Raw genomic sequence first — 23,995 nt, 5'->3', positions numbered from 1 at the left:
CGACTCGCACATGTTAAAAAGTTGCTTAAGAAGTCAAACATTATTTTTAAGATGATCTGATCTACTCTACGTACTTATAGTCTCAAAGAATTCTGCAATTGTCGATTTGTGCGAACTGAGAACCATGTACGCGTCCCGACCGATTGCCGAACGATTCGCGTACGATAAGATTCTAATTATTCATTAAGAGTTTGCAATGCGATCTATATTTTGTAACAGCAGGAAACAGTGTCTACCGAAGATATGATACCGCATTATTTTGAAAATGCTGCATGTTGCACATCTTATGGATATAAATAATAAAATTGTATCGATTTTTACAAACTTTATCGTACGAATTACTTCATTTCTCCCATTAGTGAATCAACGAACATGTACTCTTCAAATGTTAATTTATTAACATAAACACATATACAACAGGTGTTTCAAGATAGATATTCGGAGACACGAAGAATGTATAGAAATTTATTTTTATTGATATTACTTTACATATTTACTTATTACACACAAATTACTTTACATATATACACATATATTATTTGCATTATCCTACAATAATTTTATGCTAAAAACATATTTATTTCGACAAAATGATTTCGTGTTTATAATGAAATACTTTTTATTTATTACTTGATCGCGTATAATAAACAAAATGTTGTTACAACTCCTTAGCTTCTTAGCATTTTTCAATAACAGTTTAAAACGTACGATATTAAAGCAACGAGTGTTATAAGAGCAATATTCAACGGTTCTATTACTGCACAACCTCCGCCAGTATTACTATTATTTTCATGCAGTTCCACTGATATCCAGTAACCAAATTCTTTACCATTTGTAAAGTACCAGTTTAAATTGTCGTCCACATTTTTATAAACGGGTCGTGTGAGTCTCGTTGGAAATACTTCCCTATTAGTTTCATAAAGGAGTGACAACTGGAACACAAATGACACATTTTTCATCATTTAATATTCAATAAAATCACATAGATACTAAATACCACTACTTTTTACGAAAATAATATATCAAATCTAATAATATTTAATTAAATTTTCGCAATTCTCTTTACTTGCTAAATTTAAAATATCACTTCACTAATGATAAATATCCCATATGAAAAAAACATGCTAATAACATAAAGCAATGTAATCTTGTTAAAGTATGCAATATATAGAAACAGAATATTGTTATAAAAATATAGGCGATGTTAATAAAATAATGCAATAGTAGTAGTTAACAATTCGAATGTTTTTAAACAATTTAAACAAATTTTTTAAAGTCATCTTTAGCTTTTTTGAACAGACATTCATTCTGCGTGTAATGAACGATCATACCTTGTTATATACTAGGATATTCGAAATGTGAGACGCTGCATTTGCGGCCAATTGTCGAACGTCGTCCCAATTACCGAAACTGTAATAAAAATGTATGAAACTTGTAAGTATATAGGAGTCTTGCTATAAGTAAATCTCATTGCAATTTTGTAGTAATACTCACTAATCATGGATCTCTTCCAAATTATTTATTAAAAAGTCAAGTGTAACGTTTATTCCTAATTGACTTGCGCCATATACGGAAGCAAATACTGCCGAAGCATCTTGTTTACGAATAACGATGTTGTACTTATTATCTTTGATGACTTTCATCAGGTAACTAAGGACATGAAATGAATTGTTTATGAATTCATCGAGCGAAGCGGAATTCGGGAGATATACAGAGTTTAGAGAGTTAACAATTTACGCAGAGTCAAATATATGCACACCCACAATCTTTTGATATTATCTTCTCTCTGTACAATTTCAGAAATAAATTAGATTAATTTTTAAAGAATTGATATGCGAAAGAGACTCTCACTATTATATTACACATTATTTTAGACACCATTGTTATTTCTTTTCCCTAATTCTATTTTATACAATTGAAAACAAAAAGAACTGCTTCTTTGTAATTACGCCAATCAATCCGAAATTCCTCAGTTTTCATCGAAGATAAATTCCCGCTTCGATTTGTAGACAATCGATATTTTCCGTCAGGAGAAGCTAATATCATTAATTAATTCGTATTTAGTGCAGGAACGCGACTGCATGTTTATTAGAAACGCGTGAGTCTCAACTTTCTAATGATTCAAAGGCTCTACGACACATAGAAGTTATTGGCGATAGCTTTGAGTAATGCGTTCTCTCCGCCAGATCGTTCGTCTTTTCGTTTCGATTCAATAACACCTGTTTGTTTAAAACACGCGGAAAGGATAGGTTCGCATTCCACAGGGATTGTGTAGGTCATCGCGGACCCGTTTTGCGGCATTCCCCCACTTTCACGCTATGTCAGGCCGCTCACCCGGCGGTCATTCCCCATTCTTGGGTGCCCAACGGTCTGCAGTAGCTGGCCTGTGTTTAGTTTGCAGTGCGCTCGCGTTCTGTGCGCGTCTCGTTTTGACATTAGAATGTAAGGCCAGTTCTACATCAGTTGCAAATCGCAAGATCGTAAGAAAATTTACCAGTCACAGTCGATGGTTTTTCTTACGACCAAAGAACAATTGACTGTGATTTGTCAATTTTCTTTGCGACCTTGAACCTTTCAACTAATGTAGAACGACTCTAAAGCGTGACTAACTATGGCATTTATTGTTATCAAACATGTCTTAGTTTTTAAAGGCCCATATTTATAATAAAGCTAATAAAGTGATGTAGAGATGCACAACAAAAAACGATTTTCTTGTCACGTATATATGTAACAGTTTTATTGCTAAACCGAAGGATAATCGTGAGTAAATGTCGCGGTTTAAGTCTACATGACGCACGATTTTTTGCGACAAAATTGTCTAAATTTTTTTCTTCGTTCAGTTTTATGTAATTTTGACGATGAAATAAACGTTAGTGATGCACGCTAAACTGAAGGAAATCTAAGAAATAATTGGACAAATAAATAGTCGAATATCAAAGAAATAATTATGTGATTCGTGGATTTATGGATGAGTTTTTTCGTCTGTTTTCGCGAGCTCGATAAGCTAGTTAAGTTTTGATTAGTTCGGGAAGAAACACTTCATATAGATAATTATTGCATACGTGATTTGTGAACTTACTTGTAGAGTACAGTTTGGTTCCTCGAGCAGCCGAGTGCGTTTATAATGACGAGCTTCTCGGAAGCTAAATTCGTTTTTAGATACTTGTTCCACAAGAAGTCCCAATCGTCACTAATCCCATTTCTTAATGCGGTGCAATAGACAGCTGCTTGTGCATGAGTTGGAATACTGCGAGTAAAAATCGCGCGCACGCGAGTAGATATTTATAACGAAAATTTATAAAACAAATCTATATCGAGACATTTAAATTGCTATGGTTGACTAAAATAAATTTGTTAATAAAATTTAATAATTAATAAATTTATAAATTAGCTTTAATATATTATATTTATACGTTAATTAACCTAACCTAACCTCGAAAAGCAAGCACTGAATAAAATCTATGATTTCAATCTTTTCTTCATTGGAATTTCCTCGAAAAAATGTTGGATCTTAGAATTGAAATAAGTATAATAATTTATTGAAATATAATAGAGACTCACCTTCCCTTACCGTCCTTCCAAGATGCAAACAAACTTATAGACTTCTCGACGCATTGCGGTTTACCGAGCTTGCAGGCCCATTGGAGAATCATTTCTCTGTGTAATCGATCCATTAGCTTATCGCTACCGAGATCGTTGAATCCCACTTGATCGTACGTCTTGGACATTAATTTCAAGATGTACTTCTTTAGTACGTCCTCATAATCCCGCCCTTCGAATCTTTCGTAAACGTAGGACATGCTGTTGATGAACGTCTTCCAGGGCAGATGTTCCGTCTCTTGAATCAAATATTTCGTTGCTTTCCACCAGAGTTCCTGATTCACGTAACCGGCGCGTGCCAAATAATAGAGGTCGTCCATGATCTGAGCGCGATTCACCACATTGATTGTCCAGTATCGAATGCCCTGCAGTTCTCCAATTAGTCGTAGCCACGAGTAATCGTCATAATTAACACGGTAGAAGCCGGTCTGCTTGTAATTTACGATGACCCACTCGTTAACGGGGTTAATGTATAATTGCATAGGTTCCGGCCCCAGCCATACGTCGGTTTTTATGTCATATGACGCGTCGGTAGACAATGTTTCGATAAGTGACGTCGTGATATGAATCGGTATCCAGTAGAATTCTGTGCTATTTCTGTGTATCCATCTCGTCTCTTTATTTAGGAAAAATCGCCCCTAAAACGCGTGCGTGTCGTGTAATACTTGTTTCAAAAAATATCGAGACGAAGAAAACATAATGATTGGAAAACAGCGTGGCTACACGATGCTTACCTGAGTGAGCGTCAGTAGAGAATCGTCCAAAGACGCATGGACGACGGGATATCCCGCCTGATTCGTCCAAGTATCCATCACTTCCTTGATGTTCAGTTTTATAATACCGCTTGATATCGATACGTACGGTTCGAAACTTTTCCACAAATCCTCGGGACGTGCCGTACCCACTTTTTGTTGTGTTGTCAAGTAATTGTGAAGTGCCGATTTATGAACTTCTTCGTCGAACGCATTGAATAACATTCGTAAGACGCAAGAAGCTGAAATAGATTTAGATTTCAAGCATTACAGCTGATATCTCATGAAAAAAGCGCTATTTAAACGAAAGCCGGTCTTGATCGCGTGAAAGCCTTTTGATATCATACATACATTTCCCGTAACTGACATAATCGAAGATGTCCTTTATTTCTTCGGGAGTTTTCACGGGATTTGTCATTGGATGTGCTGAATCCGTTAAGTCTTTCGCCAGAGCTTCCTGCAGCTCGTAAACCACGAATTGATCCATGAGTTGATCCTCAGGCAGCAACTGAAAATTCTCTGCTGTTTATCGTGATAATAATTTCTGCACTAATATTATCGTCTGAGAAGTTCTAAGAAGTTTGGAAAAATTAATCTCGAAGTAAGGACGTTAAATTTAGATTGATTCTTCGAATTCTTAGAAAAAATGAGTTACAAATTTTATCTACCGAGTCAATGATTGGAGTAAAAAATGAAAAGAGCTGTTAAATGTCAAGGTTTACATACCTGAGCAGTCGCGTACCACTCCAGGTATTCGGCGAAACCTTCGTTGAGCCAAATATAGTCCCACCATTGACAAGTAACCAAATTCCCGAACCATGTGTGAACCAATTCGTGCGCTATGGTGCTGATTATGTCTTTCTCGTACTTGCTTGTGGTTATGTTCTCTTCATAGAAAAGTGCGCGTTCGCTATCCAAGAGATATCGTATTACATAACAAATTTTCCCATATATAAATAAGTAAATAAACATGTCTCAGCTTCGTTTACGCTTAAAATTCAGACAGTGACTAGCGCAGTGAAGCCGCTTGAGCGTTGATCAAAGTTCGGATGAAGTTCAGTTACCTGAAAGTGATGAGACCCCAATTCTCCATCGCGCCACTGGCATAATCCGGGATCCCCACCAAGTCCAATTTAGTCAAAGGATACTCAATGCCCGTGAAGTTCTCCAAAGTGCGTAGATGCACAACAGCGGCGTTTCGAGCGAGATAGCCGCTTTCCACGATTTCTTTTCTACCCCAAATGTTGATCGAGTCCGCAGGTTCTTTCAGAGACTTAAATTCACTGACAATAAATGCCACTAGATACGTTGGCATCTTTACGGTACTGGTCTGGAAGATGTCCCAAGTATAGTTAACTTTTCTGAAACAACAAACACATTCGTATCGATACAGCGTGTGAATATACCGTTGATCTCTTACGTTAGGAAACTGTACTGTACAGGATATTGCACTTACATACAGGTCAGTACATATAGGATTGCCTCGTCGGCAGCGTGTCATAGTAGATCTTGACGAAATTGTCACGCGCGCAATTGAACGCAGTAAACTTCATAGAAAAGAAAGCGTGCCTGCCGACGAGGTAACCCGTCGTACTGACCTGTATGTAAGTGCAACACTCTGTACATCGAGTTTGTTCTCGTTCGTACTTACTCTGATGGTATACTTTCCGAGAGCGGCATATTGCTCAGAGTATTGTAGAGCGTCGGTCGCTGAATTTTAATGAGGAATTTCGATTTGAACGCCGGTTCGTCGAAGCAGGGGAAGGCTTCTCTAGCGTGCACAGGCTGGAATTGCGTCGTGGCCAGCCAGCTGTGAAGGGAAGTGGCGAAGCAACGTTGATGACAAAATCACGAACGATTGGAGAGTGATTACATACGACACCCCCCGAATTAAATCGCAAGTTATTGATCATTCAATTACTGTGGTGTGTAATAAAGGATGTTGCTCACCGTAATGTCCCGGATTTGTCCAGGTAGGAGCTACGATAGAATCCTTGCATTTTGTCGTTGAAAGTCCCGTTGAACTCGATGTTCACCTTTATCTTCTCCGCATTTATGAATTCGGTCAGGTATATCTTCAGTTGTTGCGTGTAAGGGTTCAACGTGTAATTTGAAATTGGTATTTCCTCATCCTTCGAATCGTCCTTCGAGTTAATTCTGGAGACGTTCATATGCTTGATATCCAAATTGTACGAATTGAGGAATATAGCTGAGGTGTTCTTTTCAACTCTTATGTCTATCTGAACATTTCCCTCAAAGATGCCTTCTTCTATGTAAGGCGCGAGGGTGATGTTATATTGCTCTGGATAAAGCGTGTTTGGCAACCGATACGTGTAGCCTTGCAGCAGCTTGTCCAACACTTCGAAGATTTCCGGCGCTTGCCTTTCGTACCAATCAAATTCGTATTCCGCGTCTGCCACGTACAACCCGACTACATTCTCAAATGTCGGTTCCTTGTTGACTAACCAGTCGAGTAATTCCCGGTACTACGATATGATAATGTTAAGTTAATATAGCACATATAACATAAATCTCTAAAAGACTTCTTAAAGAATTCCAAAAGTGTTCTGAAGGACTTGGGAACTCTTTTGGAGCTCTTTAAAAAATCTTTTAGAAATTTATGCTATATGGGTAATGATTGTCGATTGACTTTGGGAATTTTATGTATAATATATAAGATTGTATTTTATGTTTAATATCTAATAGAATGTATACATATGATACTTTTTTTATTTTTCTCGAAAAAACAATCATTGTCTCTTGCATAAAAAGTCTTTGAAGATTTAATATCAATATTTTTGCAATTTTGACTAAATATTTCACGCGAGATGGATAAAATCAATCGAGATATGCAGCAGTGATAAGTTACCTTCCCGTATAATTCGTAAGTGGACAATCTGCTCGCCAATGCGCTCACTATATTTTTGATTCCCGCATAACCAAAGCTGTCGAAAATAATGCATTACGTAATTTAATTGCGTCTTATTTAATTCTCATTTCTGCACGTGCAAAATCACTTACTTACCGTTTATTCATGTTATTGTAATTCGTGTCGTTCATGATCACGTTCATGACAACTTCAACGCCGATTAAGCCTGCGTCGTAGACATCCGAGAATACCTTTGTGCTGTCTTGGAGTCGTATAAGAGAATGTTCCTCGATCGCGGTCAACAGTAACCTTCATTTAAACGATATACATGTATATACGAACTTGCATCTATTAACTTATGATACATAAGTTGCATTTTGTAACTTCCTCGCATACATACGTATGCATACGTAATCATAATTAATTATGATTGATGAAATAATGATATTTAATGGCAATTCGATACCAGATGATAAATGCTTTGGACATCTTAAGCATACTTACTTTTCTAAAATATCCTTGTTTTGTGAACACGTCATTGAGCTGAGGATCACGAGTTTGTCTGCCATGACATTGCTTTTTTTGTATTCCATTTGAAGAAAGTTGTAAGTAAATGATGTCCCGTCGCTTTCCATAGCCGTGCAATAAACGACACCACGATAATTTGGCGGTATTCTGTGAAATAGTCGACAATTGAGACATTCGATTGACGCATCATTATCATTTTATTTTTGTAATTTCTTCGTGGTTATTCGGATAAGCATCACAAAGCTTGTGTACTTTTCGGACTTGCAAGTTTTACGGTCTCTAATTTGTTAACAAACGAATACATATTCTTTTTATTTGCTACTAGACTTACTCTTGTAAATAGTAACGCTTCTGTTGGAAATATCTCATGGCTTGGAATCTACAATCTGCAATATCTAATTCGCAGGCCCATTCGCGAGTGTACATTCTCAACATATTCTTTGTGCGTACTAAATTAATCTCATCGTCCCCCTTATCCATAAAACCGAGCTCGTTGTAAAGCGGATTTATCAGTGATACTAAGTATTTCTGAAAAAAATAAATCTCGTAACAAAAAAGGCAATAGAAGCATTTCTATGGGATTATTTTAGCGTATAAAGAAGATAAAAAAATTCAGTACGGAGTTTTTAACTGAATATCGTGGTCAGCAAATTTAGAATATTAATTTAACATATTAGTTACAAAATAGATGTATAAATAGGTTATAATTATGATACACATATGTATATATAATGTAGCTACTTTGTACAAGGTATCCATATCACGACCCCGGAAACGTCTATTCAAGTAAGGCAGATTGTTGTAGAAAGCGCGCCACGGCGCATAATTCCTTTCTCTAGTCAAATACTGCGTAGCTGATATAGCAATCTTGTAATTGACATAGTTCGCTCTCGCGAGATTCATCACATCATCAATTAACGCCGCGCAGTTGATCTCATCAATAATATTATTACTTGTATATTGGAGAATGGCAATCAACAGTAGCCAATGATCCTCGTTGTAATTCACACGATAAAAACCTGGGAGAACAAGTTTACACTTTTGTTACAAGATAGCACACTGAGATTGTTAAACGTCGGAAATTGTCTGTAATATATTCAATATTTTGGATACCAAACGTAATAAACGTCGGAAATCCTCTTTAATATATTCAATATTTTGGATTTGCCTTATTCGGTTTAATTACCGGATTGTTGCACGTTGATAATTAGTACTTTGGAATCGAAGAACGAGTCTGGAGATTTGATTTCCATTTCTTTTTCCGTGAACCATGCTCTCGGTGTGGTATTTTTATAATCCGGCGTAAAGAAGGTCACAATTGTAATTGGGATGTGCCAAATGTTATCATCGTAATAGCCCTCTTTTGTTTTCAAGAAGAAACGTTCTTGTTTAAAAGTTATGACTTCGTCCTGAATGTCGACATGAACGACAGGATAACCAGGTTGAGTCGTCCACGTATCCAAGATCTCTTGGATATTCTCCTTTCGTCCTTTCAGGTCTATTTGTTTCTGAATTTGCTCGTACAAATCTTGCGGAATAGAAACGCTGTATTTTCTAAGAACGAAGGGAAAAGCTGGATTAATGTCCGCTTGAAAAAAATGATGTCTTGATCTTATTCACTGATTAAATTGATAAGAGGAATGTTTGCACCGTACGCATGATAAACTAATGTCGAACGTACTGTTTGTTAAGATAGTCTCTCAAAGCGTTGTAGAATACTTCTTGTCCGAATGATTTTTCTATCATTCTCAGTACGCTGGCAGCTTTAGCATAAGAAATCGTATCGAATATGTTTTGAATCTCATCAGGCGTGTACACGTCATGAGACATGGGGTGTGTAGAGCTGGAGCTGTCCGCAACAAAAGCAGAATGCACTTGGTCCACCACGAATTGCGAATCCATTGTTGTGTCGTTGAACACCTAATGCACAGCCGATATTCTTATCGCTCGAAGCAATTCTTATCGTTTTTTTTAAACATTCGTTAAATAAAATAAAATTTTTATCCCGATGCCTATTTGGAGATATAGAACCAAGATAAGAGTCTCTTTGAAGATGAATGCTGTTTATTTTTTGAATTACGAAGTTTTATCTCTTTCCATACTGAATTATGCATAAAGTAATTTTTGTATAATTCTATGTAATTGTAACATTAGCGGGGCGAATTTAATTTTAATTTTAATTACGTACGATAGCCGTGGCGTGATACTGAAAGTATCTACCGAATCCCTCGCTCAACCACACGTACTTCCACCATGAAGGGCTGACCAAATTTCCAAACCATTGATGAGCAATCTCATGGGCGATCACGTTCCTGATAGCCTGCTTGCTTGTGATTGATGAATGATCTTTGTGGTACAACAGTCTCGCCTCCCTATACGTCAAGAGGCCCCAGTTTTCCATCGCGCCCATCTCGAAGTCCGGCAGCGCGACCATATCGAGTTTGTTAATTTGGTAATTCTGATTGAGATTTTTCTCAAAGAACTTAACGAGTGGAGATATTACGGACAGAGCGTATTCGGCTTGATCAATAGCGTTGGGACGCGCGTATACAGCAAATTTATCCTCGACTTTTTTCGTGGACTTGAAGTTGGAAACAACAAGCGCCACTAAGTACGTAGACATCTTCACTGACTCGGAGAAAACGGTACCAGAAGGATAATCAGAGCTGCAACTATTCACCGAGAGTCATTTAAGTAGAACTATAATCTTGAGAAATTACAATCCAAAGAATCTTTACACGTACTTGTGTTTGATTTCCGAGACTTTCATGTTACTGATAGCGTAAACTTCTTTCTCTGTGCATACTTTGATAGTAAAGGTTGCCTTTAATGCTGGTTCATCGAAGCAGGGGAACATCTTCCTGGCGTGAACTGGCTCCAGTTGTGTGGCGGCGAGCCAACTGTTACATCAATCAAATGTATCACAATTTACAATCGAATGCATGAGTTGCATCTTGAAGTAAATATTACTGATTAAGTAAGAATAAATGAATGAATTAATAGAGATATTGATAAATTAACTGATAATGAGTTAAATTTTGTTTAGTTTTGTTACCAGTAATAAGCTGGACATGTTACCTCAACGATCCATCGTTATTCACGTAAGAGCTTTTGTAAAAGCCACGGAGATCTGATGCCAAAGCGCTTTTGTACGCGATTTCGATGGTCAGTTTCGTGCCAGCGTCCACTCTCCGAACGAGCTTGATCTCGAGGAAGTCGTATTTTTCCACTGTCTGGTAACTTTCCACTATGATATCATCCTGATCTTTCACGATTACTGAGTGAAGCTCCAATACCACGGAATGCAAAACGATCAAGTCCGTCTGTTCCACAACATCGACATTGATCTCCACGTTTCCGTCGAAAGTAAACTTTTCGTCCTTCAACTTCGGCGTAAGGGTGATGATGTAGTTGTAGGGGATTATTTTCGCAGGTAGGCGATATTTTGCTATATCCTCGGACGGAGGTGTTGTCGTCGTCGTCGTCGTCATCGTTGTCGTTGTCGTTGTTGTTATTGTTGGTTTGGTTGTTACATCTTTCTTAAGGTCGTCTTGTATCCATCGAATAATAGGTACTGAAGCGGTCTTGTACCATTCCAATTCGTATCTGGCGACTCTCAAAGAGGCCAGCAGAGATTCCAGGATTGGCGCAAATTCAGTCTTATGTCTGTTCACGAAATCTTCAAATTTGTCTACCAGTCTGCGCGTGGAGAAACGCTGCGACGCCCCGTCAAGGATCATTGCCACTGTACTCAGTCCTCCATAGCTGAGGAAATTATGAGTTTGTAAATTTAATCGGAGAAATTAATCACATCTTACGATCTTTAAAAGATCTTAACTCTATATTGTTTATCATATCGACTGAAAAAATTTTATCTACCCGATAACCACTGAGGAGCAGTTGCCGCATTGTGCGACAAACAGAACTTACTATTCCTCCATTTCTTTGTAATGCTTGTCTACGAAGTCGAGGATATATTCAGCGCCGATCAAGCTCGAATAAACGGCGGCGAAAACGCTTGTACTGTCTTGTTTGCGAATTCGATTGATCTGATAATCGCTGATGGCGTATTTCAGGTACCTGTGTGCAAACAATGATAATTATCATAAATATAAAATATTATGTAACACTTATGATGATCGTTTGATAATTGACGTTTCATCAATTGCCAATAATTTGATGGAAGGAAATGTATACGACTTGTCCATTCTTACTTTTCTAAGATGGTAGTATTTAAACTGCATCCAAGAGCATTGATGATTTCTATTTGTTTGGACGCGTAATTAGAATTGAAATACTGTTTCCACAAAAATTCCCAGTCTTCGGATGTGCCGTTTCTGATGCCCACGCAGTACGCCGCAGTCCTTTCGTTGGGCTTGATGCTGTCGAATATTAAGCAACTCGTCGTTAGTTGAATTATCAAGATAATTTAAGAATCGTCATTTATTATCAAAATTCGAACTGAAAAATAAATGCATTTTAAACTAACTAAAGAGTATTTAAAATTAAAAAGTCCACAGTACGCGCGCGCGCGCGCGTAAAGTCAGCCTGCGTAGTTTAAACGAGCAAGTATAATTGTTTACATATGCTTACGGGATGGAGCGATTTGCTTTCCACTTTTGAAATTTGTTAGTGTAAGTCGTCACACATTCTACGTCGTTGAAATTGCAGGCCCAGATGTTCAAGTCGCGTCGCAACAGGACTGTCAATCTGTCATCGCCCGCGCGATCTTCGTATCCTAATTGTTCGCGTCTGTCATTGATGAGCGATAGCACGTATTGCTGAAACCATACAATTAAACTTGTGTAGTTGGCTGACCGAAGACGCGGGGGTTGACCTACATTGTCGCGCATGTTACACTTTTCGTGCTCATATTTCTAAAGTTTTTAATGGTTTCAGATATCTCAGTACTTTCGTGAAGGATTTATCAAATCTAAATAAGTCACAAAGAAAAGTAGTCTATAACAAATAATGCAATCGCAATTACATTCATCTTCCTCGTTGATTCGCTTCATGCGTCTTAACGCGGTAATTAACCAACCTTGAATAAGGAATGCTCTTCGTATCCACTGAATCGTTTGCTCAAATAACTTAAGCCATTTAATCCTGCTCTGAAGGCCAAGTAATTCGTTTCCCGTTTGAGATACGTTATTCCTTCTAAGACAGTCGCATAATCTTGATACCCTGCTCTACCCAGATTTAACAGATCGTCCACGAGTGCCGCTCTGTTTAATACATGGATGTCAGTGAATTTGTCGCTGTGCAAGACATCGAAAATACGTTGCCATCCATCGTGATTATAATTGACGCGGTAGAAACCTACGATATAAGATATTATAGTTATTGAGTAGTGTTCACATACATTGAGAAAAAAATTCTTAAAAATTTATTTATAGGACAAAAATTGATTTCACAGAAACAAATTTTATTTCTCAGAAATATACTTTATTTCACGGAAATAAATTTTGTATCACACAAATAAATTTTCAAGTATCTTTTTCTCAGTGTAGGATAAACTCAGGTATTATGGCCATACCGGAAAGATGGCCATAGGCTGTAATTTCTCTAATAATTGCAAAACATTGCGTTTGTATAATCGGTCACAAAGATAATCAGTATTTATCGTAGTGTATGTGCGTACATTTTTCGAAATAGCAAGATTATAAATATTATACTATATTTTTATTTTCGACTACTTGTAAAATTTCTTATGTGTCCACTAAAACTTGCTGTAACGTCAAATAAATGATAGTTAGCTATCGCAATGAACGTTAGATACATAAAGTAGGTATGTAAATTGTAATACAACATGCATTTTTATTTTCGTTTTTACTATTTGTTTATAATACTATTATAACCGTCTTTCACTCACATTTTAGATAAGATGGACCACTATCATTCTAACATTTATAAAACGAAAGTCGTTATATTTCAAATTACTTTCAATTTTACAGTACTTAAATCTTATGTGCAATATATTTTGATAAAAAATTGGATTTAAAATTTAAGTTTTGTGATAGAGGTTTCTATTTTATATGTGTATTATATTTTTCACAAATAATACGTATTAAATATCCTATACTAAAATGAATATATCAAATTATGTTTTTTTCATTATTTTATAAAATAATAAGTATAGAATTTTGAACATAAAATATGTATAGGTTATCTATTCTTTATAGCCACCCTGTCTTAAAAATTTAGGTAGGATGATCAATGCTCATGTTTTGATATTTTTATAATAAATAATTTCACTGAAGTATTTTCCTTTTAACTCTGATGGTATTATGTACTGTAGGTTTTAGTAAAGTAATGTGCCAAACGCTATTAAGAAATAACAATAAGAAATATATATTTTTTGCATTTTAAAAGAGTATGGCCATCTTATCTGAGTTTATTCTACAGGTATAACATTGTTTTCGTTATTACTTAATTAGTATACATTTTTTGCATTTTATCTATGCAAATTAAACATTATCTGTTACTAACCCGATGATTGAACGTTGAATATCACCCATTCTTTCGGATCGACTTGAAGATCTAAGGTGTCCTCTTTGGTACTCAACCAGTATTTAGTAGTCGTATTATCGAAATTCGATTTGCTCTGCGAGGTCCAGGTGAGAGGCACCCACCAGGTGATATCTGTTGAGGTTTTGTTCAAGTTCCTTAAGAAAAATCGTTCCTGAGTAACGTGCAGTACACCTTCGTCGTTGATCGCGACAGACACGACGGGGTATCCAGCTTTGGTCGTCCAAGTGTCCATTATTGTTTTCACAGAAGTGCGCTTTGATGCACCGTTGCGATTCACTTGAGTCTGCAGTACCGTCCACAAAGCATCTGGATTACCTAATCCTGTCCCTTTGCTAAAATGTACATTGCAATGGTAACAATCTTGATTGTCGAGCATCGAGAAGAAGGACACTGACATTTGAATATAACATCGATAGATTGTAAGTACAGATTAGTGGTGCATTAATCAATATCAATAACGATATCGCGGTATTAACTGAGTTTATTTTTTTTTCTGTCGCAAATTTTATATTCATTTTTAAGTGTTACCACAACTCAAAAGCCGAAAGTCATTATGTCTTTGTGAAAGTAAATTTGCGTCTTATTAGATTTCACATGTGATATGTACTTTTTACTCAAGTAGTCGCGTAATGCGGATTTGAAGGCATTGTTTCCGAAGATGAAATTCATCATGCGAACGATGCTGGCACCCTTTGAATAGGTGATGGTGTCGCCCATTCCTCCGATTTGCGATTGGCTGGAAACCTTCCGAGTCATCGGCTGAGAAGACTCAAAACTATCCGCTATCAAAGCAGCTTGATGCTCGTCCACCACGAACTGCTCCTTCATGTTCCACGACACTTCGACCTACGTGTTGAGAAGACAAAAGGAGGATTATTGAATCGACTTCGGCAGATATCGAGGCAAACTATTTTCCTCCATTTCTATTATCGTCACGTATCGTGACATATCAAAGGGAGTTGATTATTAATTTCCATCAACAACGAGTACAATCTACGGCAATTGCATCTGGATCCGGAATTGTTTAACTTAATTTGACTGAAGCGAGGTTTCAAAGGCAATCGTTTCAAGATTCGCTCTTACATCTGCGGTAACGAAGTACTGGAAGTACTTGGCGAACGCTTCGCTGAGCCACAGATACCCCCACCATTCAGGCGTCACCAGGTTCCCAAACCACATATGCGAGAGTTCATGAACGATAGCGGATGCTACGATTTGCTGTGCGATCACCGACGATTCTTCTTCAACATACAGCATCTGAACCTCGCGATATGTCACCAGACCCCAGTTTTCCATGGCACCAGCCGCGAAGTCAGGTATAGCTATCATATCCATCTTGGGAAGCTGATAGTTTTGCCCAAACGCATCACCGAGCAATTCGAGGACGGTGGTGCCGATTTTCAAGGCGTAATGGGCTTGATTGATGGCATTCGGTCTGGCCCATACTTTGAATTGACCTTGCTCGAGATGGTGAAATTCCGAAATGACGAATGCTACTAAGAAGGTGGACATGGGAATAGTCTGATTGAAGTTGTCCCATACTACGCCGTTCCTTGAAAGAGCACGAATTAGGAGCGTTGAACAAATGTTGAAACAGAACGGATTGTTTGGTCAAGCGAATGTATCATGCTGATACTCACTTTGGCTCGTTTATTTCGGCCAGCGGCATATTGCTGAGGCTCGTATAACTCTCGTCCCTCAATATGCGAATTGTAAAGATCGCCTTGAAACTCGGTTCGTCGAAACACGGGAAGGCATGTCTGGCGTGTGTCGCTTGGAATTGCGTCGTGGCTAACCATCTGCGGTTTCGAGTCAAAAACGCGTTATAAGGTAAAAGTACCAATGTACCTGGGCCAAGCATGTACTTCATTTTGGACATTCTTGTTGTTTTGATTTTAAATATATCAACTTTAAATACGAATTTTTAATCATTAATCTTTAATCTTCAAACATAAAATATTTGTATATATATTCAATATATGTATATTCTATATTGAAAGTTTGAATATTTCAATATTTTGAAACTAAAATAACAAGCATGTCCAGAATTAAATATGTTAGGTATATGTCCAGGCATTGGTACTTTTATCTTAAGACTTTGTACTACTTATCAAGGATCGTTATCTATTTATTAACGTGTTTGGTTGAACGATATCCTAAATTAATCCTGACTTACTTGATCTGTCCATCTTCGTCGAAGTAAGAACTTTTGTAAAATCCGATCATGTCGTCGCGCAAGTTTCCGTGGAAACTAAAAGTAATTAATATCTCAGATCCCTTTTTGAGAGTCTCGGAGAGAATAATGGTGTGCTTTTCAGTGACTTTGTCGTAGTTCATTGACTCGTATATATTGGTCTGATTTATAATAACGGATTGCGAATTGATTTGGATGTTGCCTACGTGCAACGTGATTGTGTCAGTCTCTTGTTCTACCACAGCGACAATTTTCTCGATGCCTTCGAACTTAAAGTTTTGTAGTTTCGGCATGAACATGATCTCGTACGAAATAGGTCGAACGGACTTCGGTAATCGGTAGTCGACGGATTCGTCGTCTCGCGAGAGGTATGCTTTTTGTGCAAATACATCTGAATAAATAGAATTTCGAAAGAATTACATTATTTGTTTTTCGGCTTTCACTATTAATCAAGTTCATTATGCAATTTATGCTGCATTTAATGCAGCATAAATTTATATCAACAGAAAATGTTGAAAGTGTGAATACGATTTGATATATCTTATCACGCTACTTTTAGATAGGCATATCTTAACATATAAAAATGAAAATTATGAAATTTCAGATATGCAAGTAAAATTACCTCTGTGAGGGGAAAATTCTCCCGCCGCATTTCCGCTGAGTAATATGATCAGAGCACAAAGCAATATATGTTTCCGAAAGATCTTCATTGCAAAAGACAATTGCGTAATCTTGGTTGGATCCCAAACTACGTTAAGAATATATTGTCATAAATAAATATAATAAATAAATCGCAAACAATTAATTAGTTACTTCGTATAAGTAACTGCGTTAAATCGAGTTCCTAAAATTAGCATATAATATAAATATGTCCTGCTATTTGTCTTAATTGTTTACTATTTAAAGAGATAATATTTGATGAAGAGGTAAAAATATTTCTCGGTAAAGGATTTGGTTATCCAAGTAATATCAGCTTATCATAATTATAATAATTGTGGAAGTAACCTCTTCCATGATATTTAGAAAACAGAAGAACTCATATTAAAACATTCTTGCTGCTCATAAACGATTGTACTTACTCTCATTAAACATAGTGACCTTTGATTGCATTTATTATCGTCGTTCATTCATGGCTATCTTCTATTCACGTAGGTGAAGATCTTGATAATTATTAACGCACAAACTGAAACTAGTAGAAAGTGCAACAACGTGTTTTGGAATAATCGTCTCACTTGTATTAATATGCTACAAAAGTAATACGGTACAATAATTTTCTCACAGACTCACGACGAACACATATCACCTGTTCGGGCTTTTCGGAAACACGTTTCGCGATATATAATAGACCTTTTTGATGGAATCTGTCGAACGACTAATTGCTAAATGCGTTCTGACTTTCTTTCTGTGTATTGATATTTCTTACAATATCACAAAGATTATCTTATCACGAGCCAAGGCAGCGACGTCATCAACTTTTTAATAAAGTCACATTATCTCTGCTCATACAAAATATGTAATTTGTTTTATTGTAATCTAATAATTAAATATACCTCTAATAATATCTATAATAAAGGAGTAATGAGTTAAATATAGTGGCAGTTAAAGCAAATAAACGCGAAATTTCATATTGATCGTTTCCAAATGTTTTGTGCGCAGATCCTTAAGATGATGCTGATATCATACTGATATTATTTTATAGACCGGTCTTATCTAATCTAGTTCGCAATTAATCAGCCAAATGATGGATTCTTCAACATGATTAACAAATATATATAATACGTTATCATAAATCACATCAATGATAACAACACATTTCTTTCCGTTTCTCATCCAAACAAGTAAAGATTGAAAGTCATAAAGTATATATACGATATCGGAGACGTTTTTACCGACAATCTGTAATACATACCCAGTAAGTCATTTGTCATGGCTATTTCAATCATATTTGCGTTTCTTAATGATCAGTTGCAACAAACACACTAGTAACATCATATTTTTATTGTACTTTGAACATGGACTTTTAAAGATATTGTGAGACTTTAGTACATACATATATATTTTTATACATTGTATTTATAATATCCATGCCTAAATATGAAAGAAAATTTATAAGTCGCGCAGCTCGTGTAATGCTTAAGATATTATTTGTATTATAGTAACTTTATATTATTCTATACGATATCTTACATTTGTGTACTTGTACATTTTGTGTCAAGCACATTAAATGCTTTCTAAGTACGAATTATGACGCACTATTGTCTAGTGTGATATGCATTGGGACGGAGAATTGATTGTTTTCGAGGGCGTTACGAATTTTTGCTGAATTATTTTTAACTTTCGCTACCTCGTTTTCTCTGAAAAGTGGATAGAACTCGGGCCTGTTATAGCGTTGTTTGCTGTATATTCTCATCTGCAACAGAATAAACCACAAATGCAGCTGACTGTCACAGGAACAGTGGATAATTGAAGTAATGTGAGAAATAAAAGAAGCAACTAACCTTTGTAAATTGATTTTCCGTGACGCTCTGCAAAAACATCCGAACATCAAAACTAGACACGCGTATACTGTAACATTTATCACCACGTTACTTTTAAATGATTATTGAAAGTAATATTAATTAGAGGTTTTAAGTTTAGAGGTTTTTAGGAAAATATCTCTGAGAATCAATATAAAAGAGAAATTATTTTTAAATATTTATAAGTATTTATATTTAACACCGCGCGATAAAGAGAAAAAAGTTTACTTACAAGTCGTTCAATCTGTCCGAATTATTAATAAAGTAATCAATTGCTCGATCGATATTGGATGGATTTTTTAATATGTTGAGAGCGATATGTTCATAATGCACTTGTTTCTGCGAAGAATCATATTCGCTAGTGTTGATATAATTTATGTGCTTCTCGACAATGTTCATATTCTCCGTACAACCGAGAAATGTCAGATGATATTCCAATGTCAAATTTTGCACTTGCAGAAATTTGTCCCAGACAGTATCGTTTACTTTCATCAAACCAAAGCATAAGATCCATTGTTGATTTCGTGGGATTCTAACACAAAATTAATTAATCGAGTATCATGCATTGAAAAAGACATGATGCGCTAATGTAGTACTTTGAAACGAGATGGTGATGAACTTTATTAATATCTCGAATAAGTGATTTCTCGGAAAAGTAATTCCCACTATCGTCCCGATCAGTGAGTGATTGTTTCAGTTTAAAATATATAAATGTTAATTTAATAATCCAATAATCTAAGATGAATAATGTACTAGAAATGTAAAAAGTAAATATTGCAAAATTGATAATTAACGCAAACATTTTTTTCAGGCGTATATATAGTTTCAGTAGAACTTACTTATTCGCAATTGGATCTTCCACGTATGCGAGTACCTTGGCGGTAGCTTTTGCTTGACATTCTGCATGTCCATACTTACAGACAAACTGACCGAGGTAGAATCTAGTCCTTAAAGTGGAAAGATCGTCACCAGAACGATCGTCGAAACCGATCTTCTCAAGTATCTTACGCGTCAGATTGAAGACGAACGGCTTGAAAGAAACATTTTACAATGGGTAATAATTTGCAAGTTAAACGATTTGAGATAACTCATTTGAGCTACATTTACCAGAAAATAAAATCTTACCCTAACGATCGCTGCCGATTCGGGTACTTGAAAATAGGTATCAATAGTTTGAAGAATTTTTAATACCGGCTGCCACACGATACAGTCGATCTCGCGCGATAAGTAATTGGTGATTTCGAGAAAAGTGATGACGTCGAGCTGGCGGCTTATCATCAGGAAGGAAGCGTCATTGATGATCTGGGCGCGGTTCAAAGCGGGAATCTTGACGTAATCGTCAGAATTGAGAAATGCAGCGATCCGTTTCCAATTGGTGAGATCGTAATTTACACGGTAAAGACCTGTTAGATACAACGCGATTGCGTTGATATATCTTCGTGGAAGATAGATCATCAAAGAATGTTCAAACTAATCTGTCATGAAGCTATAAGAACCAATACGATATTTCCCATAATTGAGCTTTGCACGAATTATTTATTCATTTATATTACGAGAGTACTCGTTACCCGTTAACTGTTTATTCACGATGATCCAATGGTCTACGTCCACTCCCTCGATTGTTACAGCCTCATCCTGAGGTCTTAACCAGTGAGTGGCCAGTGTTGACGAAAAGTTTAAGTCGGTTTGCGTCGCGAAATTTAAAGGAATCCACCATTTCTCGCTATTTTCGTTTCTAGAGTAAACTTTTTTTTGTGTCGCTTTGATATCGCCATTCGTGTAATCACGTTTGATCGTTACTATGGGATAATTCGGCTGTTCAAACCAAGCGTCCATCACTTCCTTCACGTTAAAATCATCATGCGGCACGTCCGATTCGTCGAGTGCATTTTGCATTGCTTTCCATAGATCGTCTGGCGTGGTATTGCCATATGCGCTAAAAACGAGTAAGACAATAACAAATCTGTGACGATCGCGAATTTGCTCGGAAATTATTGGCATGTCAAGAAAGTAAGATACTAACTTCGCTCGAAGATATTTTATCAAACCGTTTCGGAACACATCTTCCGTTAAAAAGTTCGACATCATTCGCAATAAGACAGCGGCTGAAAAATTAAAACTAGAACTTCTAATTATCTTTATGTTTGCGTGACGCAAGCTATAAAATATGTGTGATGACTCGTAAGACCAAATTATAAGACCAAATATGTATATGTATTTCTTACATTTCGTGTATGTGAGGTAAGTATATGCTGTTCGAATATCCGATGTAATATTTCTATGAATTGGTACAGTTATTGATACATCTCTATCTAACGTTGCCTGTACACCCTCCACCACAAAGAAATCCATTAGCCGCCACTCGTTGAGAAACTGAAAACATAGACATCGTAAAAAGAAAAATAAAGTAGGAATGTAATTATCAATAAGCGTGACGTCCGAATCTGAATTATATGATCTGTTCCGATACCTTGTCAGTAATGTAGAACTCAAGGTAAGTCGATATTCCCTCGCTCAGCCAAAGATAATTCCACCAAGTCGGACTGACTAGATTGCCGAACCACTGATGTGCCAGCTCGTGAGTGATTGTCATGACGTTAAAGCGTTTGAAATCGATCGGATTTACGTTGCTATTGATCTTTGTTGCAAAGGGAGTGTTGTCGTCATATAATAGCGTATTTAACCTGAAAATTATTAGAACGGATACAATAACTTCTCTACGTTTCCTTATTATTATCTGGTCCTGCACTTTGACATTATTTTTCGTGTTTCCGTTCTCTAGTTTCTTGACAATATTATGATTTCTTTTGCTTAGCCTAAAAATTATTTAAAGCAAAGACCAAAACTTTCTAGATATATAAAATCTCTCTTTCTCTTATAAGTGTTTATAGTTCTCCACAATAAAAATTTGTGCTCACAACCAACAGCAGTTGGCTTGTAACAAGCTGTTTTATTTATTCCTTAGTTCAAAGCTATGTAAAGATTATAATTATTCTCTGTTTTATTGTGTTATTTACTTTTACTCTTTTGTATATTTTGTTTAAATATATCATGCATTGTGCAATTATAAAATAATTGTTGAAGGAAATCTCGTGCTGTACTTACGATCGTAATCACCGAGATGATTATTAATACTCCCGAATAAGGGAGAGACTGCGAGTACTCACCTGTAAACGATCATACCCCAGTTCTCGGTGGCTATGCTTGAATAATGAGGTGCAACCACATGATCCATTTTCGGGACAGGTATGCTACTATTTGTGAATTTTTCGAGTTCGTGCGTCGCTTTTTCGGCGATATCGAGGGGAAACGCGGCGAGATGAAGTAAGTGCTTCGGACTCCATATTCTCATGGTGTCATCCAAATTCGAGATATGATCATAATCGGCGATTACGAAGCCCAGCACGTTGGTGGGCATCACAGGCGTCGTCTCAAAGCGGGTCCACACTTTTCCGTCCGTCTCATCGACTTGCGACCGGGAGGACGGCATGTTTGACAAGGCAGTATAATTGGGATAATGCTTTATGGATAATTTAAAGGTTGCTTTCATGGCAGGCTCGTCCCAACACGGAAACGCCTGTCGTGCGTGGACCGGTTGGAAACGCGTTACTGCCAACCACCTGTAAATTGATTATAGCTCACATTAGATGCATGAATGTTGCTACGACATCTCGTCGTGCTATGGCGATTGCGCACCTATCGTGAGGAAGCAACAGGTCGCGTAAACGTTTACTATGTAATGCAATAATCGAGGGCAATCGAGCGAGTTGAATGTAGGCGGTGCGTAGCAAGAGCGATTAATCACTCGATATTCTATAATTTTTCGTAAGCGTTATCATGAACGCGAATCCTCCTACGTTGTCTGTAATAAGGCCGTAGATGTATATTTTACGATTTTACATCGCGCGCGCAGATACAAAAATACGAAAACAACGACGAACTGGAGAGAAATCATCGCCTTCGTATCGTGTTGAATAGTAAACACTTCGTGTTTTCACTTCTTGCAGAATCTCGCAGAATCTCTTTGATATCGTATCTGCGTTATCTCTTCATATTCCTAGCACGATCTTCATATTCCTAGCATAAGCTGTAGCACGATCTATTGTCTGTTATTATATTTTTTTGCAATAATTACTTACACTTTGTTGCCTTCGTTATCAATGTAAAAGCTCCTGTAGAGTCCATGATTCAAGGATGAGATCACACCCATGAATTTCAGGTATAGCGTGTACACGCCGATGTCCAAGGGCTTGTCGAATTGCAGAGTTAAAATTTCTGATCTATTATTGTAGTCATGTCGCTTTGGGACGTAATACAGTGCATGTTCGTCTTTGCAAGTCATCCTCGTTTGCGATTCGTCTATCGTAAGCTCCATGATGTGCAACACAACGACGTCAGTCGGCTCAAGCACCTTCACATCAATGCTTGTTTCGCCGTTGGTAGTGAAGTTACCTTCTACGATGTGTGGTATTAATCGTATATTGTAATGAACGGGCACAATCTGCTGCGGCAGTAGAAAAAAATCTTCGTCTGTCGGTTTGTAAACTTGACGCCCTAAACTCTGCACTGCGACAATGAGCAGTGCTGCCGTCATTAATTTCTTGATGATCGCCATAGCGCGATGATTGAGTTGTAATTATACAAAATTTCCGCGTTATACCGTACTGACTATCATGAGGCTGACGCGATGTAATCCTCTCCTTTTGCATACGACAATGTCGGAATGTTATACATAGCTGTTTATATGTCATGTATGCGGCTCAGAAATCTTCAGAAAAAATCCTTTCATCTGTGATAGTCTTGCGAGTCAGCAGAACTGCTGTTTGTTTAAGCGCGGCATATGTGTAAACTATTGCTGTTACTGAGATAACGGTGGCGAAACATATCGGAAGCAGTAGTAGAGCGCTATTATTTGCTGGAAAGACATAGCAAATGAGGCTTCATATGACGATTTAAGCAGGATACGCTATGAAAAAAGATACAGAGAAGAAACAGAGAAGAAACA

The 23,995-nt window shown here is 37.0% G+C and overlaps 2 protein-coding genes across 2 annotated transcripts; both read right to left on the bottom strand.

Annotated features, from left to right (window-relative positions):
• Positions 1–686: 686 nt before the first annotated feature.
• On the bottom strand, positions 687–17,873 carry LOC116851882 (putative aminopeptidase-2). Its single transcript, XM_032831757.1, has 32 exons — positions 17,554–17,873; positions 17,097–17,222; positions 16,457–16,865; positions 15,921–16,079; positions 15,364–15,832; positions 14,888–15,126; positions 14,239–14,612; positions 12,791–13,068; positions 12,343–12,530; positions 11,964–12,131; positions 11,680–11,829; positions 10,828–11,514; positions 10,494–10,649; positions 9,938–10,421; positions 9,431–9,669; positions 8,936–9,303; positions 8,491–8,768; positions 8,081–8,277; positions 7,726–7,896; positions 7,378–7,530; positions 7,222–7,297; positions 6,303–6,838; positions 6,004–6,162; positions 5,417–5,713; positions 5,079–5,262; positions 4,704–4,860; positions 4,335–4,594; positions 3,562–4,238; positions 3,080–3,247; positions 1,495–1,650; positions 1,332–1,410; positions 687–932 (listed from the first exon to the last, which is right to left on the bottom strand). Exons 1-32 carry the CDS (start codon positions 17,582–17,584, stop codon positions 687–689), a joined length of 8,319 nt encoding a protein of 2,772 aa, XP_032687648.1. The 5' UTR covers positions 17,585–17,873.
• A 1,502-nt stretch (positions 17,874–19,375) lies between these two features.
• LOC116851883 (aminopeptidase N-like) lies at positions 19,376–23,605 on the bottom strand. The gene is made up of 8 exons (XM_032831758.1): positions 23,130–23,605; positions 22,158–22,610; positions 21,461–21,674; positions 21,216–21,363; positions 21,014–21,095; positions 20,559–20,926; positions 20,116–20,393; positions 19,376–20,020 (listed from the first exon to the last, which is right to left on the bottom strand). The coding sequence occupies exons 1-8, from the start codon at positions 23,603–23,605 to the stop codon at positions 19,826–19,828; spliced, it is 2,214 nt and encodes a 737-aa protein (XP_032687649.1). The 3' UTR covers positions 19,376–19,825.
• Between the last annotated feature and the right edge of the window lie 390 nt (positions 23,606–23,995).

Source organism: Odontomachus brunneus, unplaced genomic scaffold, assembly GCF_010583005.1.
Source record: "Odontomachus brunneus isolate Ranch 3 - 2012 unplaced genomic scaffold, Obru_v1 Obru_scaffold_195, whole genome shotgun sequence".
NCBI classification, from domain to species: Eukaryota; Metazoa; Arthropoda; class Insecta; order Hymenoptera; family Formicidae; genus Odontomachus; species Odontomachus brunneus.
This window is presented reverse-complemented; position numbering and strand designations above follow the sequence as displayed.